The sequence below is a fragment of the Sinohyriopsis cumingii genome, chromosome 4 (genome assembly GCF_028554795.1).
Source record: "Sinohyriopsis cumingii isolate HCF-2022 chromosome 4, ASM2855479v2, whole genome shotgun sequence".
NCBI classification, from domain to species: Eukaryota; Metazoa; Mollusca; class Bivalvia; order Unionida; family Unionidae; genus Sinohyriopsis; species Sinohyriopsis cumingii.
The window spans coordinates 70572359-70588643 of NC_142964.1; the positions used below are offsets into that span (position 1 = coordinate 70572359).

The window sequence follows — 16285 nt, forward strand, 5'->3', positions numbered from 1 at the left end:
CTGCCACACTGCAGACATTGTAGCAATATGACTGAAAAATTGTTAAAGCTACATTAAAAATCCTAATCACACACACACACTCTTTCTTCCTGCTCTACTCTGTTTAGTATATACTAAAATTAAAATCCTCAAAAGTAGATCAAGTATGTGACTAAAACATTCATATACACAAATTTCACGATTTTATCCCCCATGATGCCATAATGTCTATTATATACTACTTTTCATATCACTTATGACTTTTTCAGATTTCAGTTTGTGAATGTGTAGATATATAGTCAATTGTTAATATTTTACTTCTGAAGATTGCCTAATACGCAATGAAAACTTAAAAATCTGGTTACTGTTAACAAGCATTTCAGCATTACTTTTGAAACTCGCATTGTGTGTACAGAACCTAGTGTTGGAAACATGATTTGAAAATAAGTTGATATTTAAAGTAGCTGGTTTCAAGGAGCATATGATGGACTTGGTCTACCCAATCATCAGTGCCAGAATATGTAAAAGTAATATGTTTATGTTTATCCCAGTTCAAGTAAGGTTTTAGATTTTGCATAGATGGATTACTTATAATTTCTGTTGGTAATGTGTTCCACTCATGATTTTTAAAAGGCAGGATCTAATTTTCATCCAAGATAGTTCTACAAAAAGGGAGCCAAATGAGTGAGTGATGTAGATCTAATTTGTTAATAACCAAAGATGGAATTACATCACTGTTAAGTAGTTGCAAGCAAGACCATTGTCCATTTTAGACAACTAATCTTATTTTTAGCTCCTCCTCATTAACAAATAATATTTACTTCGGTAATCTGACTGACACAAGGAATGAAAGACAACACACGGATAACAAGGAATGAAAGACAACACACCGATGACATAAGGAATAGAAGACAACACACATATATATGCAAATATTTAATACTAGCTGTTTTTATAAGTTCATAGGTTCGTCTTTCCATCACTAACATTTCTTTATGAGAATCAAACAATGGAATATCCTGTAGTAATACAGTATGACTGAAGAGAATTATCATTCAATAAAATAAACAATGTTCACATATCCCTAAGTTTATTGTTTACTGTCAGCATAAGAAAACCAACCTGCAGAAGAGTGCTATCAAGTTATCAGTTCAGACATGAAATTAACACATTAATGGCAGGGAACACAAAACAAGCTGATGGCTTCTGATGGTTATGTTATTAGTCTGCATCTGAGTACCTATCTTCAAAAAGTTTATGTGTGAACCTACATGTATCTGTAATGACTTTTATGCAACAATTTATACTAGAAACATCCTACTTTGATAACTAATTTTAAAAATGGTAGTTTCAACTAAAGTAAAGATATGAAATATTAATGTTCTTTCCCTCTCCCTTTGACATGTATCTCAGACCAACATATACGTAGTGCCCCTGCCCATGCACACATGTTGTTGTTGTTCTTAAAAGATTTGTTGCTGCTGTTTTAGGGTTTAACGCCATTCTTCAGCACAAGATAGGATATACATGGCAGCCAGTATAACTGGTGGAGGAAGAACCCTGGAAAACCCAGGAAAGAACCACCTACCCACAAGATGCTACTGGCAGACTTTCCCACGTACCCACGCTGGCTGAGCCTGAGACTCGAACCCACACAGACAGAGGTGAGATGGCAGTGATCCGGAACAGTGAGCGCTTTAGACCACTCAGCCACTTGGGGGCCCTCACACATTATTAAGTGCATGAATGCATCTTCTTTTCTTCACAACATACAGAAATTCAGCATTAGAGTGAACTTAACTTTGATATGATCTTCATATTACAGAACACTACATACCCAGTTAGCTTTTAACAATAATTTTTATTTTTGTATGATCATACAGCAATTGCCAAAACTATGGTTTCATAAGTTTTAATTACCCCTCTATGATCCTGTGATTAGATGTCAGAAGAAATCGTACATTCTGTTAATGAGAACTCATGCATGGGATAACTGTCGCTACTTGTTTAATTTTCTTTCACTTCAGTCAGTTATGAATGCGATTTTGTTATCAATCTGTTCAACATTTATTGTACTTTTCACACATACTTTCTCATATGATCATTAGAAAAGTATACTGCATGAAGTACAACAGAAACAAGGCCATGAATACATCTATAGATTACAACAAATTAGTATTGAAAAAAACCCATTAGATTCATTGTACAAAAAATGTAGTAACAGTACAGTTTAAAGGAGACCAGAAACCAATAGAAATATAGAATAATAATAAAAGCACTATATAAGAAAACCTTATTCTGAGGTTTTTATTATTATCATCCAAGGTTACTTTCGGGATGTGACATCATAGTAGCGACTTCAGCATCCCAAGTGGGAGCTGCCAGAGTAAAAAACAATGCAGTCTTGGGTTGCTTATGGGTCTAATAGCACATTAAGAAAAGCCGGTGGACAACTTTTTTTTCTTTTCCAAAAGATAAAGACATAAGAAAGTATGGATACATTATTACAAGCGAGTCGATTGCAAAGCAACACCATACAGCACTCTGTGCTCATTACATTTCTCAAAGGAATGTTACGAGATGGATCCTGAAAGAATGGCAGCTCTAGGATACACAAATGCTAGACCTAGACTAAAAGCTGGCGCTGTTCCAGACATACCATTGGATATTTTAAATCCTGGGAAAAGTCTTAAACATGCGAGTTATGAAAATAGGCAGAAGGCCAAGTAAGTGACCAAAAAATGCAACAATCAATTCACAGATCTTATATCTACAACAGCAGTGCTAAAAAAATCTGACAGCCCGATACACGGGGCCCCATTGATTTTAGTTTGGGCCCATCCTGTATTCAAAGTGAGGTGCCCATCGGGCTTGTCGAAACAAAAATTGCTTGCCTGAGGAAACTTTGATCGCACTGGTGAAATGAGTAAATGTATTTTTAAGATTTTGACATACATGCCTTAACATGGCACAATCTAAATCAAATCACCACTGTCCTAGATGAAATTGAGATCTGATTTTAATCAAATGGAAGCTTTGCTAAAAATAAGATTCTAAACCTGTCGTGCTTTGAGAAAACACAATTTTCAGTAATCTTTAAAAAAATCTTAATCTTAAAAAAAAAAAGTTTAAAAAAAAATTCTTCAGTCTATGCCGGTTACATGTAGTATGTATAAACGGTAATCTGTAATGACTGGAACTGATGTAAAACTATCCCTTGGGTAGTTTAAATAGCAGTGATTAAAAGAAAAGAGGTCAAAGTTTTACATTAACTGGCTGACAATACAAACTGGGGGGAGGAGACTATTGACCCCACCCCCCTTGCCCCAATGTGGGAGCACCCATGGGACGTGCCATTTCTCCCTGTGATACGCCTTATTATTCCCCCAGGACAAGCCCCTTTTTCATATTCTGGTCATCTCTGGCTAAACTGCAAAATAGCTAAAGTTTTGATTTAAGTATGCAAACAATAAAGCCAGTGCGACTAACAGTTAATCCTTATCATTACATTTATCTTGTGAAAAGGACTGCCCTTTGGACATACTTCAAAGAAACCATGTTCGACAGTGTGTATATATAAGCACCAACAATTGATTGCCAAATAAACAATGCCTATTTTGTTGTAACTTACGATGCCTAGGACTTCATTTTAACAGTTCAAATCTGCAGTCACAAGTTACGTTACTTGTGGCAACCATTCCCACATTTTGTGCCCCACCTTATTTCCCTAGGTTTAAGTCTTAATGCATGTAACACTGTTTACTGAATAGAATATTTATTCTGAATTAGTTCTTTAGGGGCAAATACACAGAATGGTATATTTTGTTTTATTCTTTGTTTTAATTTAATCATGGTAATTAAACTTTACATATATGGTAGAGAAATGTCAGGTGTTAACTGGCCTAGTTTCTTTGGTGGAAATGGAGATGCGATTATGTTTGCAGAGAAAATTCCACAGCATTCACAGTGATCATTTATTTAAGCTAATTGGTCACAATTTTATGCTTTTAATTTTTTTTAATACTATAGTACTGTTGTAGTTGTTTAAAAATATCTGAAATTTACATGAATAATGTTTAATCTTAACGTTCTATTTACTAAAGAAAAAAAACTGTCAAGTGATATTAATTATTTCGGCCAGTGCCGGATTTAAATGTGTTTGTGTGTGTGTGACTTGGATTTTTAACATAGTTTAAACAATTTTTGTCATACTGCTACTATGTCTGCAGTGTGGCAGTTTAGACATAGTGAGGCCCTAAGGTATGGGAAGCTGTAGAGGCCCTATTTGGTATAAAACAAAATTGAGAGGCCCCTTCAGATTTTGAGTTCAGACAGTGAGGCCCTAAGCTGAAGCTTGTTTAGCTTATGCCTAAATCCAGCACTGATTTCATCACTACAATATTCAAAAGTGATAAAACAGAATATGGCATCTGTGGATTGCATACGTTATTTCTGTTTATGTATGGTTTGGTTTTTTTTTTCTTTCTGAGAAATGAAAATTGACAGACATAATGTAATAATCGGGACTTCACTGCAAAAAATTGGGAGATATTATGAGATCGGTAGGGAGATGAGGAAATACCCCAAAAATCGGGAGGTTTTTCTCCCGGCTTGAGAGCTGACAGGTATGAACTGTCCGAGCTTGTGGAATTTCAGTCAGGGCTTGAATTTATTTAAATCACCAGCCCGTGGCCTGTGCCTAAAAAAATTCTTTGAGCACTGACCAGTACAGTACATAAACTATTATATCAGACAGCAGATTCAACTTTTGAATGTGCAACCCAAATCTGGTCTCCTCCTGTCTGTCACACTCGCCATGTTTATGTTTGTATTTGAGGACTGTCAATTATTGCATCATGGGACCACGGGATCTGTCGTCTCATCAAAAGTCAGAAAAACTCAGCAATTTACAGAATCATGGTATCTTCCACAGAATATAATCACTACCCGCTTACAATATTTAATTTATAAACATTACAGTCAAATTAAAATCTGTAGAGAATTACATATGTAAAAGGAAAAGTTTGATTTCTGGTCTCCTTTAATAATACAGTTAATGAGGCAATGTCATGATCTGGCATTATGTTATCATATATTATCTTTGTCAGAACCAGCTAATGTTTATAATTAACTGAGCTACAACAGTTTTTCAGCATTAAAAAAAATCCACCAACTGTTCCTGAATGAGATAAAGTTGTAGATAAATCAGTGTCCCCTCTCACTCTCTCTGTGAACTTCTTTAGTGCATGCTTGCTGGGGTCATGAACAGTAAACCACTTCTTTTTTATCTGGACGCATGGAGAAAAAGTGAGTTTTTTTTCTTCTTAATCCTCTCCACCCCCTTCAAAACATGGGGAATTGAAAAATTGTGTGAGCTGTACTGTATTCTCTCATGGATATCTATGCTCTGAAATTCATGTGATCTGGTGATTCAGCACATTGTAAAATTAAAATGCCAAATTCAGACATAAAACTAGACTTTTTTCCCATAATTGCTATAAGATTACAAAACTTACCTACTGTCTTAAGTGTTCTTTTGTAACCATATGTAACGTAATGGTCAAGATTTTTGCATAAATTTTTTAAAAAATTTGCTTATTTATTCAGTTTATTTTAACAGCTTAGTAAACATTATGCTATGCAGAGTGAATTTTTATATGTACAACTTTGATTTGCTCACTCAAGAACCCTGGCAGCATCTCTGAATTTGTCTTTCTATTCAGGATGATAGCAATATTTTTCCAATACTGCTGCAGTTATAGCTATATTTTATGTCAGTTGTTGTTGTGGGGTTTAATGCCATTTTTCAGCACACGATAGGCTATACATGGCGGCCAGTATTAATGGTGAAGGAAGAACCAGGGAAAACCCCAGAAAGAACCACTGACCCACAAGAAGCTACCGGCAAGCTTTCTCACATACCCACACTGGCTGAATCCAAGACTCGAACCGGCACAGACAGAGGTGAGATGGCAGTGATCCGTAACGGAGTGCGCTTTAGACCACTTGGCCACTTGGGGCCCCATATTTGATACTATTTGGCACTATTATTATTTATGACCAACTAAACATCATAAGCAGTGTTGAGGTGAAAACTCCATGCCAATATGGCTGTCCATTCTGAAGGAGTAGCAATAACATTATTCTGTCAGCAAATTGATGTAAAGTCGGCACCAATTTCATTTAGCACCAACTAGATATCATAAAAATCTTTAAGTGAAAACCCTGTGTAAACATTACCATCCTGTCGGGAGCAGCGATAACACAATTTTTAAAATGGCTACTACTGTGGTCATATTGTTCATCAGATTAGCACCATTTTCGTTTATGACCAACTTGACATCATAAAGAATCTTCAGACGAAAACTGTATGTTAATATGACTTTCTGTTCAGGAGGAGCAGCAATAACAAGGTTTTCAACATGGCTACCATGGTTGCCACAATGGACTTCATATAAGCATCGTTTTCATTTAGAAATAACTATGTATCATAATAAGGCTTGTAGTGAAAACCACATGTTCATATGAACATCTGTTCAAATGGAGTAGTGATAACATTTTCCATATGTCTGAGCAGCACCAATTTCATTTAAGACTAACTAGACCTTCGGATGAATGTGTGTATTAAGTTTCAAAGTTGTCCTCCAAGTAGATTCAGAGGAGTAGCAACAACAAATTTGTGCTAAGGGACAGATGGACAATAGATCACATAAGCTTTTCTGGTCTATGACCATTAGTGCTAAAAATTACAATAAGTCCTATCTCCTTAAAAACTGCAAGACGACAAACTTTCATAAGAATATAATAAAGACCTTAAGTAAATGGTATGAACAATGATTACAGCAGATGGGTAGCTGTATCAACATTTCTCTACTTTTTTTTCTATAATCTGGTAAACTTAATAAAGACACAAGTATGTGAAATCCAACCGACTTATAGCAAATGAGAATTTTAGACAGCAGTTTACTGAGCTGCTATATTATACCAATGTAATACCTATTATCAAACTTAGATATGAGAAAAAAAAACAACCCTCATTGGAAGACTGGAGCATATATATATACTTTACCTGGGTTGTCTTGCCTGATCCTGTTTCACCAGACACAAGTACAACCTGGTTATTATTGATGGCTTGCAGAATGTCTCTAGCATATCTTGTAATTGGTAAACTCTCTCTAAATGCCAGCAAGTCAGAATCACCCCGTTTAGGAGGCACCTGCGGTACTCCATTGTTTAAACGGCCTATAGCACCTTTGGCAAACTCCTTTGAGGCTGAAATAACAGAAAAAAAGTTTCTTGAGAAGACGCTATGAGATCATCTTTTTTTAAGGAATCCACATACATTTAAATATGGAATGTAACTTTCACTACCTCTCAACTACAGCCCTCCCAAAAAGATGATAAATGTAGTTTCCTATCTATACTGTAAAGGCCCCTCAGAGTTTACTTCAAGCAGACTAAAATGTCAATTACATGTTTGTGGGTCTCCCAAATTTAAGTTATATGAGAAAAGATGACAAAATCAGAAACTGCCAACACAAATACAACTTTATTGGAGAGCACCAAGAGCTCAAAGAGGACTTGATGATTCCCACTTTGCCCTTATTTAATCTTCCTGTCTTTTCTTTTCTCCAATTTTACACAGTAATCTGTCTTGCAGCTGTTGATTTGGATGAACAGTGCCTTGAATGAGCAGTACCTGTATCAATCATTTGTCCCATATTAAGTTAATTCACACCATATCATCTGACAATGTTGCAAAGATAGCTTGAAATTCAAGCAACTGATTATGCAAAATCTCATCTTTATTAAGTTTTCAGGACTTGAAATAAGTTGATCTAAGGGTACATTTGTACAAGCTATACCATCTTTTGTATCAATAGCAGCGTGTACTTGGGCTTTTCTTGAGGAAGCAGTTAGAACTTCATAAGCATGCTTACAAGTGGCCAAGAACTTGTCTCTGAATATTCAGTATGGTGTATAGCTCACATTCGTATTACACAATGGAACTATGCCACATGTAAATGTTATCAGGTAATTTACTTAATGGAGAAATCTGTAAACTGGTTACTCAAGTCATTCAGCATTCTCCCTATACCAGTAGTCTGGGCAAGGCATTTAAGTTTAAAAAAGTCTCTTCTGAAGGCACCAAATCAATGAGTGTAATTTGTTTTTTATAAACTCCACTGGTGCAATTAGACAATATCTGCACTGTTCTTAATGCCAAGCCCAAGATGCACATCTAGAATGCTACTATTTGCCACATTTGTCCACATATTTAAGACAGGGCAGCCACCAAAGACAAAAGGGCACTCATGGGGAGGGAGGACACTTATGTGGTAGGGTGCAATATCCTCCTAAAACAGGTTAGTGTCAAGACTGTTGTCTATTCCAAGAAACCAGCCCTTGAGCATTTTTATCAGGAATCCTACTGTTGATTTTGTGGAATCTATGCAGCTCATCTAATATAGATAAAAAGTTCACTAGATATAAAACAACCTATACAATCATGCTGCATCTTCCTATGGACCTACACATACCTGCCCAGTCAGAAACAATGAAAATCCTACAATAATAAATGGTGAAAGCATTGCTCAATTCCTGAACCATGAATTTCTTAAACATATTGGGTAAAAAAAAAATCACCAACATTAGTTCACATGAACATTTCTTTTCACTTTTTTCAGCCACCATTTTCATCTAATTACAATCTAAAAAGACTGACTTCTTGATATTTACATGATGCTTTCTTCAATTTAGAAACTACAATCTATGTACCAATCAACAGCACAAGACAATTTTGACATGGGGTCAACAACAAAAACTCCTGTTCAAAATCATATCCCAATATTTCATCATAAATCGGAATGTCAATACATGTAGTTGATAAAATTCATTACAGTGTGACCCCGCTATAACATGGTAGTTGGGAGCCATAAAACCCAACCACGTTATATACTGAACCATGTTATATGCAACCAAATCAGTTAGCTGAAGAAAATATACCCCCCCAAAAAAACAAAAAAAATTGTGGGTGGGTGGGTGGGGTTAATAAATGCGGATGGTAAAATACGTGATTCGTCGGCAAAGTTACCATCTTAAATTGATGCATATTAAATGAGAAATACACCTGTAGTGAAAACAGAGAAGACATAATATAATAGTTTACTTTATTTAGAGAACCATGAATTGGTACATATACGTGAATCCTGTTTATATATAAATGTCTAATGTGTAGCATGACTAGAGTATCAACACTGTGTACTTACCTGTGAACCACATCATATACACTGAATCCACAATACAAGTGATTCCATTGAAAATATGCACACACACAGCTTTAAAATATTCATTAATTCTGTAACAGGTCATATTGGTCTGAACTGAGTGGAAAAACATAATGCAATCACGTAACTAATGACAAAACACATTTAAAGTACATTCCAAGTTGGTAAAAGTTAGTTTGCGTTTTAAGCTGCCATTGGTAGCGTTCGTAAGCATAAACTTTTTCCCTACAAAAAGGAAACTTTCACAGCACAGTTAATGTGTTCCAGTCATGTTGAAAAATGCAAAAATCCATCAGATTCCATCACTTTTATATAAGTCTGGTACTGACTTCCTTGGAAGAAAAGTTCTTTGCTGTTGTTGAAAGATTGTAGTCGGCTTTCTTTGATGAAGGGTGCATGCGCTATTGAAGTCACCGCTAAAGGACAGCTTTGGAGAACCAAACGAATGCCCATTTCTTATTGTGGCGACAACATCAAATAATTGTATTGCATGATTGAGACTGGTATTTTTTCCATTTGCTGAGTACGTTTTCATAACAGTCGGTGCTTCAAAGGTAATCTGTTTCCTTTGAAATTTTAGCAGACTATTTTATCTGGGTTCATTTTTAAAAAGGAATTGGCTGTCGTTTAGACTATTCTAGTTACTGTCCCTCCATGCCTACTGAATAAACCAATAAGATGTATTTTTTTGTTTTTGTTACATTCGTGGTAGCAGTATGATGCTGCCTTCCACGCATGTGTCTGAAAAATAACAAAGGGTCAATAGACGATAGAGACGCAGGTGTTCTGATGACAGGGATTATTACAGAAAACGTGAGTGTTCTGAAGGATTTAATTCTGAGTGAAAAGAAGAGGAATTTTACTTACCATCCACATACAAATGTCAGTCTTTGTAAATGTATTAATTACTAGCGAGTGGCCGAAAATCTGATGAAAGATAGATTACGAGACAATGCCTCATCCGGTTGATCTCCGTTACCAGAAATGTCAACAACAAAAAAGCGGATATTTCAGAACATACAGAACTCATTCTAGATGTCAAGATAAGCGGATTATGATATAACAGTGCACTGTTTAGATGGTTTGTCAGAATGGACAAAGAATTTGTTTATGTAACAATAGATACATTTCAGTGCATTTTATATCCAGTTTGTGGCTTCCTTTCATGGGGCCTCTGAATTTCTGCACTCCAAACCAATGGTTGTATAAAAAATTTTAAACAGCCAACAATGTCGCCAATAAATAAAAAAGCCACATGGTATGTTTTGCAGCCAATAAGGAAAAACAATCCAAGTTTGCGACTCTGGCGAAGACCTACATGATCCCAGAATAAACTTTTTATGCGGTTTTTTTTCTTCTTCTAACTTTTAAGAAGAAAAAAATACTTTTTTGTGTACGAGAAAAATGCATATAAAATTTCAGGAGCCAAGCCACGATCGTCTTGTATTATTCATATGCGATCTCTTCATCAAAATGATAAGCAACATTTTATGTTTTTTTTCATACTTTTTAAGACTTTTTTTTGTGCACAAGAAAAATACATGTATATGAAATTTCGGGAGCAATGCCATGACCATGTTATATCCGAATTCGCGTTATAATGGAGAGCACTATAGCGGGGTCACACTGTATTAAGTCCATAAAATCCAGAATGGTTGGTATTTCTATTTGCTTGAATTCTAAACTGTATTATGTGGTCCCTTGGGAATGGGCATGGATAGTATGTTACTGAATAAATGTGGAGGTGGTGGATGCTATTGATTTATTTCACTTGCAACATTTACTATCATGCAACATAGCCTTGTTGAATAATGCAGCATGGCCACATATTCAATTACAAGAGGAATCATGAAATGTCACCCTACATCAATCATTTTGAGGTACAAATGTCAAAACCTGGAATACCAAACAAATAATCTATTCAAGTTGTAAGCAGTTTAAAAGTTATGTTCTACCCATTTATTCTTCTATTGCAGGGCTGTGTCAAAATGGATTGAATACCAGGATATGCTATGCTTTTCATGCATAATGTTTCCAACAAAATGTATGATATTAACAGCATTCTACAAACTTCAACAGAGCCATTTAATTTAAACATATGATACCCAGTGTTATGACAATATATGCCAGGGTTCTCCAATTACTCAAGGGAAAGTAATAAAAAATTCTCAGTTACATCTATGGATGACTACTCCACAGTAAAAGTGCTCAAGTATGCTGTACTGGAACAGCCCACAGAAGAAAAATTGGTTCATAAAAACATCTTAATTTTCACATGTAAATTATCAACAAAATTGGATTTAAACTTGTTTAAACTTTGTCTTACATCAATTACACAAGTTCTTGCAGCTTAATGAAAGCGCTCTTGACAGCACAGGCCTGGAAATCACAAAACTCTTGAGCTAAAGTTCAATCCCAACATTTTGCTTCGACTAATCCCAAATGATCTTACTTCTGAAAGGTCATTTGTTATCAGCTAAAAATGGAAACTCAAGCTCTAAGTATTATAATCTTCCAGTCACGTTGAGTGTTTGAGAAGGAAACCAGAGAACTTACATATTATTATTATTATTATTCAAACTAAAGATCCTGAATGGGCAACCACTTCAGGCAAGAAAGTGAAGCAATTTTACAAGAATCAGAAATCTGGATCAGGGATCCTATTCTAGCCGGGATTGGAGATGGCAGTGCCCTTATTTTGGGGAGGGAGGGACCAGGTGAATATAAAGCATTTTTGTTCTTCTTATTATTAATTTTTTAGTAGTTAAAACAAATCAGGCACCATGGTCCCCATAGGCAGAAACCATTGCCCCCCCCCCCATTACACCCTGGGGAAGTTGGTTGTCAGAGTGGTTGAGGGTACATTATTCAACCCCACTCTCAAGTAATGAAAGAATTCAAACTTTCTTTATAAAAATAATAAATAAACCATGCATTAATCTGAAGTTCATTCTCACCTGGCAGACTATGGATAGCTTGTGAATATTCATTCCCACATAACTTTTAAATGTTTTGTTTCTATGTGAAGCATTTTTCATATAGTTCTGACACAAAGTACATTATGTTTATCCAGAAACATTAACTTTTCAGCAAACTACCAAAGCAAATTGGCATCAACTTCCTGTTCAAAACCATTCCCACTTCCAGGCATGTTTAATATCTCGGTTGATATTTTTATATACATATTTTTCCATTTCAATTATGGCTTGAATCCATGCTGATCAGGGGAAATAACAGTAGTCCATAAAACAGGACTACCAAAGTTTGGTTTTCAAACTACTGTCTGTAGGACAACCTACTACATTTATTTTTCACTATAAGTATAAAGTTTAGTCCAACAATGAAAGACACTGACCATGATATTTATGACCGGCATGGGATGAACTCTTAATGCCTGAATAAGTGGTACCAACAACATGTATCCTAAAGAACTAGAGGTCAAATTTTCAAGAATATCTCACATACCTGGCATCCCATAATGACACTGTTGCACCAAATCAACATGAAGTCCTTTAGTCATACTACGCTTTTTATACTAATGTTTTCCTTACTAATGTATATCCAAGCATAATCAAGTGGGTGAGTTTCTCAAATTCTGTTATGCTCCATTTCAGTTAAGTTGGCTGAACAGCAATGGTAGCCAAGGAATGCCAAAGTTGGTTAACATGCTGTTACTTTTCTTCAGCCAAGGAATGCCAAAGTTGGTTAATATGCTATTACTTTTCTTTAACGAAACAAATGTGGCTAATCACATTTGGCCAAATGCTCTCAGATTTTAGTCTGTACTTCATTTAAGAACAAAATAGCATCAAGACATACTCAGATCTTTTGAAAGACTTGTCTTGAAAGTAAAAGAATATATATTTTTGAAGAACAAAATGTGTATATTATAGTTATGATCTGGATAGATCTTAAACAGACCCTGCTATACACTGTAACATGCCATGTTATCCAGGTCTACTGCTTTATTTTTATTTGTATTATAATTTAAGATAAATTATTTCTTTATTTCGCAAAAGCTAAAAAAAGATTTCTAATGTTCTAAGCATGTCTGTTGTGCTTAAATTACTGAAATTTGAGTGCTGAATGTTAAAAAAAAAATAAAAATAATAAAATAACAACTTTATGCACTTGGAGTGTTTGTCTCTCTGTTTTTCTGAATCTGTCACCACCATACAATTTTAATGGTCTAGATGTTTTTAGTGACATGTTAAATGTAAATGTTTATCCAGTAAAAATTATGGGTTACCAAATTTTAATGTGGGCTATCATAGTTTCTCTAATGATAGCCCATTAGAATAATACACATATTGCCTAGTTCAAAAATATACTGAGCTGACAAATGCTGCCATTTACTAGCTATACTCTGTGGCAAGCAGGTGGCAATCACCAAAAGGAATAACATGCCCCAAAACAAACCAATCACTTTTTTCTAAGCAAACATATGCCAATCTCAGGACCTTTCCTGATTTAAAAAAAAAAAAGAAATCTGCCAAAAATTGTAAAATGTCTGCAACTTACTCATGAATGTGTTGCATCAGGGATTTAAGCCAAGATCAAAGATGTGCAAAGAAAGTGCATTCCTGCTGCACCATCAAATGGGATGAAACAATAGTCATACATATTGGGAATGGTGATTTTTTTGTGACAATACAATATGTATGTTGTACTGCCACCCACATATCATAATATACACAATACAACCACACAACTTTACACAATTATGAAATTTTATTAATTCAGTGACATCTGGACAAGACTAAAATGCATTGTCTGGTCTAGCTTTATTCATATTGTATCAATTTTCCTTAAAATTTTGTCACATTATGACCAACTATGATAATGAATTAAATTTGTATTTATTAAAATTTAAAAAAAGCAAGTAATACTAAGATGGTATTGAACTGTGATGACAAAATTAGGTTGATCATATGCTATTTATATGAAATTAAGCTCATGATGTGTATCAACATATTTAATGCATCAGGACGTACATGTCATGAGACACATTATATCAACCATTAGGGGCAATAACAGTCCTTGCTTAATTACATAAGGGCTGAATGTGAATGTATTATGAAATACCCACCTTCATCAACATGACTTTTATCAGTCCTTGGCTGAAGTTCTTGGCGCTCCTTGTTTGTGACAGGAAAGCGTTGCAATAGACAATGAATCTGGTGGCAAGAATTACGGGCCAATTGGAAGGTGCCGGCAGCTGACACACACTGAGATTTTTCTTTTTTGAAAATGCTGATGAACCTGTCTGCTCCCTTTCTGTGAATGATTTGACAAAGAAATCAAGACGATTACTACAGCATATCCTTGCAAAAGAATGACTAATGACAAATTCAGACACAGGAACTTATTTGGGATCGACAATTTAGTTGCCATGTAATAATTTCTTTTCCTACAATTCTATAAAAATTCAAAATTTGAAACTAGAATTGTGTCCATGTCATGGATGCCCCTGCCAATATTAAGGATTAAATGATACACTTGTGCAATGTATCAATAAGATTCATGATACACAGCCTACAATAAAATATATAATTGATACACATATGAACTTGATGGTCTTTCCATCTTTAGAGGGTCTGTCAGTAGTAGGTGGTGCCCTTTTATGGTATAGAGATACTGCCTGTATTTCCAGCACGCAGATTAAAGACGGACATAGATGTAGCATCGATTTATATGTCATTTTTTATCTATGACAAGATAACAAAAATAGTTCCAAACAGATTATCTAGTGTGGTCAATTCAATCTTTTAGGCCATTTAAGACTGCTCCATTTGATCAAACGCAAGACTCGCTCTGACCACCACACCCTTTGTTTTGCAATGAATAAATGCTTAAAAAACATCTTACCAATTTCAAGTCTCACTTTAATTTGGAAGACATTATGATATTATCTTCAAAACAGAAGTAATAATGCAATTTCTTTGTGCATGTTAAGTGTCAACTAAAATAAGTTCGGGCATGATAATGTGGATGAATACCAAAAAAATCTATCACACTGTATTTTCTGCAGATGCAAAAGAGTAATTTGATTCACAGATACTTGTTTTTCTTTGTTAAGGAAAATTATTGACAATACCCACTCCCATTCTATAAAAGAATTAAACATCTAAACATAAAAAGAGACATTTCAATTTGTTCCCCATGTAAACATTAAGTACTTTACAGATCAATTAACGGCCACTTTTGCTCAAGTTTCTATATTTATTTTCCAACACTTCATGTTTCTCATGCTAGGAATAAGCTACATAAGTTCTGATTGGTGGTTAATGTTTACCCTGGACCATCTTCACTAGCCAAAGTTCCAATAACCCTATCTACACCTTGGTATATCAAGCAGATATTTCTGAGCTTCAAGTCTGTGAATTTCATTGGTTATTCCTATGTAATCATTTCAAGGGGAACACACAACTTGAATGGACTGATAAATAAGCAATTTTCCAGTGCTGGTCCATGTTTGCACAAATATTTTTCATTCAAATACACATGTAATGGCTTCCCTCTGGCACACAGTCATACTTTCAATGTTAAACTTCCAAAGTATCCTTTTGAGGTCAATTGCAACCACCATTTTCTGCAGATGTACAATGAACCACATTATTGGTAAGTTGGCATTGCATACTAAGGGAGGTAACACATGAAACCCAAAAATGTTGCTAGGGCAAAGCACCAATATAGCTGTTCGATCCGCCAAGGTGAAAATAGGCTTATCGGAACCTTGACTAGTGAAGATGACCCAGGACCGGAACAAATAATAAATATCAATGGGAATGCAATGTAAGATATTTCACTGCATGACACACTGGTAGCATGGCTTTTAAACTCGACCCTGGAAAACAAGATATGAATCAACAAAGAAACATTGCAAAATGAAAAAGTTTGGCTAAATGATGAGTAAAGTACTTCATTATACATCTGGAACACATGTGAAATGTCTGCTTTATACTGAACATGCTGTTTGGATAATATAATTAGCATGGAATTGGCAAAGAGGAGCACAG

At 35.2% G+C, this 16285-nt stretch overlaps 1 protein-coding gene across 2 annotated transcripts in view; it reads right to left on the reverse strand.

Moving 5' to 3' along the window:
* LOC149801420 (3'-5' RNA helicase YTHDC2-like) overlaps positions 1 to 16285 on the reverse strand; it is a 128090-nt gene that overhangs the window by 90558 nt on the left and 21247 nt on the right. For both annotated transcript variants that reach the window (XM_089955522.1, XM_089955521.1), the window contains exons 4-5: positions 14356 to 14543; positions 7049 to 7251 (exon numbers count right to left, since the gene is read on the reverse strand). In XM_089955522.1, the coding sequence (XP_089811648.1) occupies positions 7049 to 7251; positions 14356 to 14543 (391 nt within the window). The remainder of the gene's footprint in view (positions 1 to 7048; positions 7252 to 14355; positions 14544 to 16285) is intronic.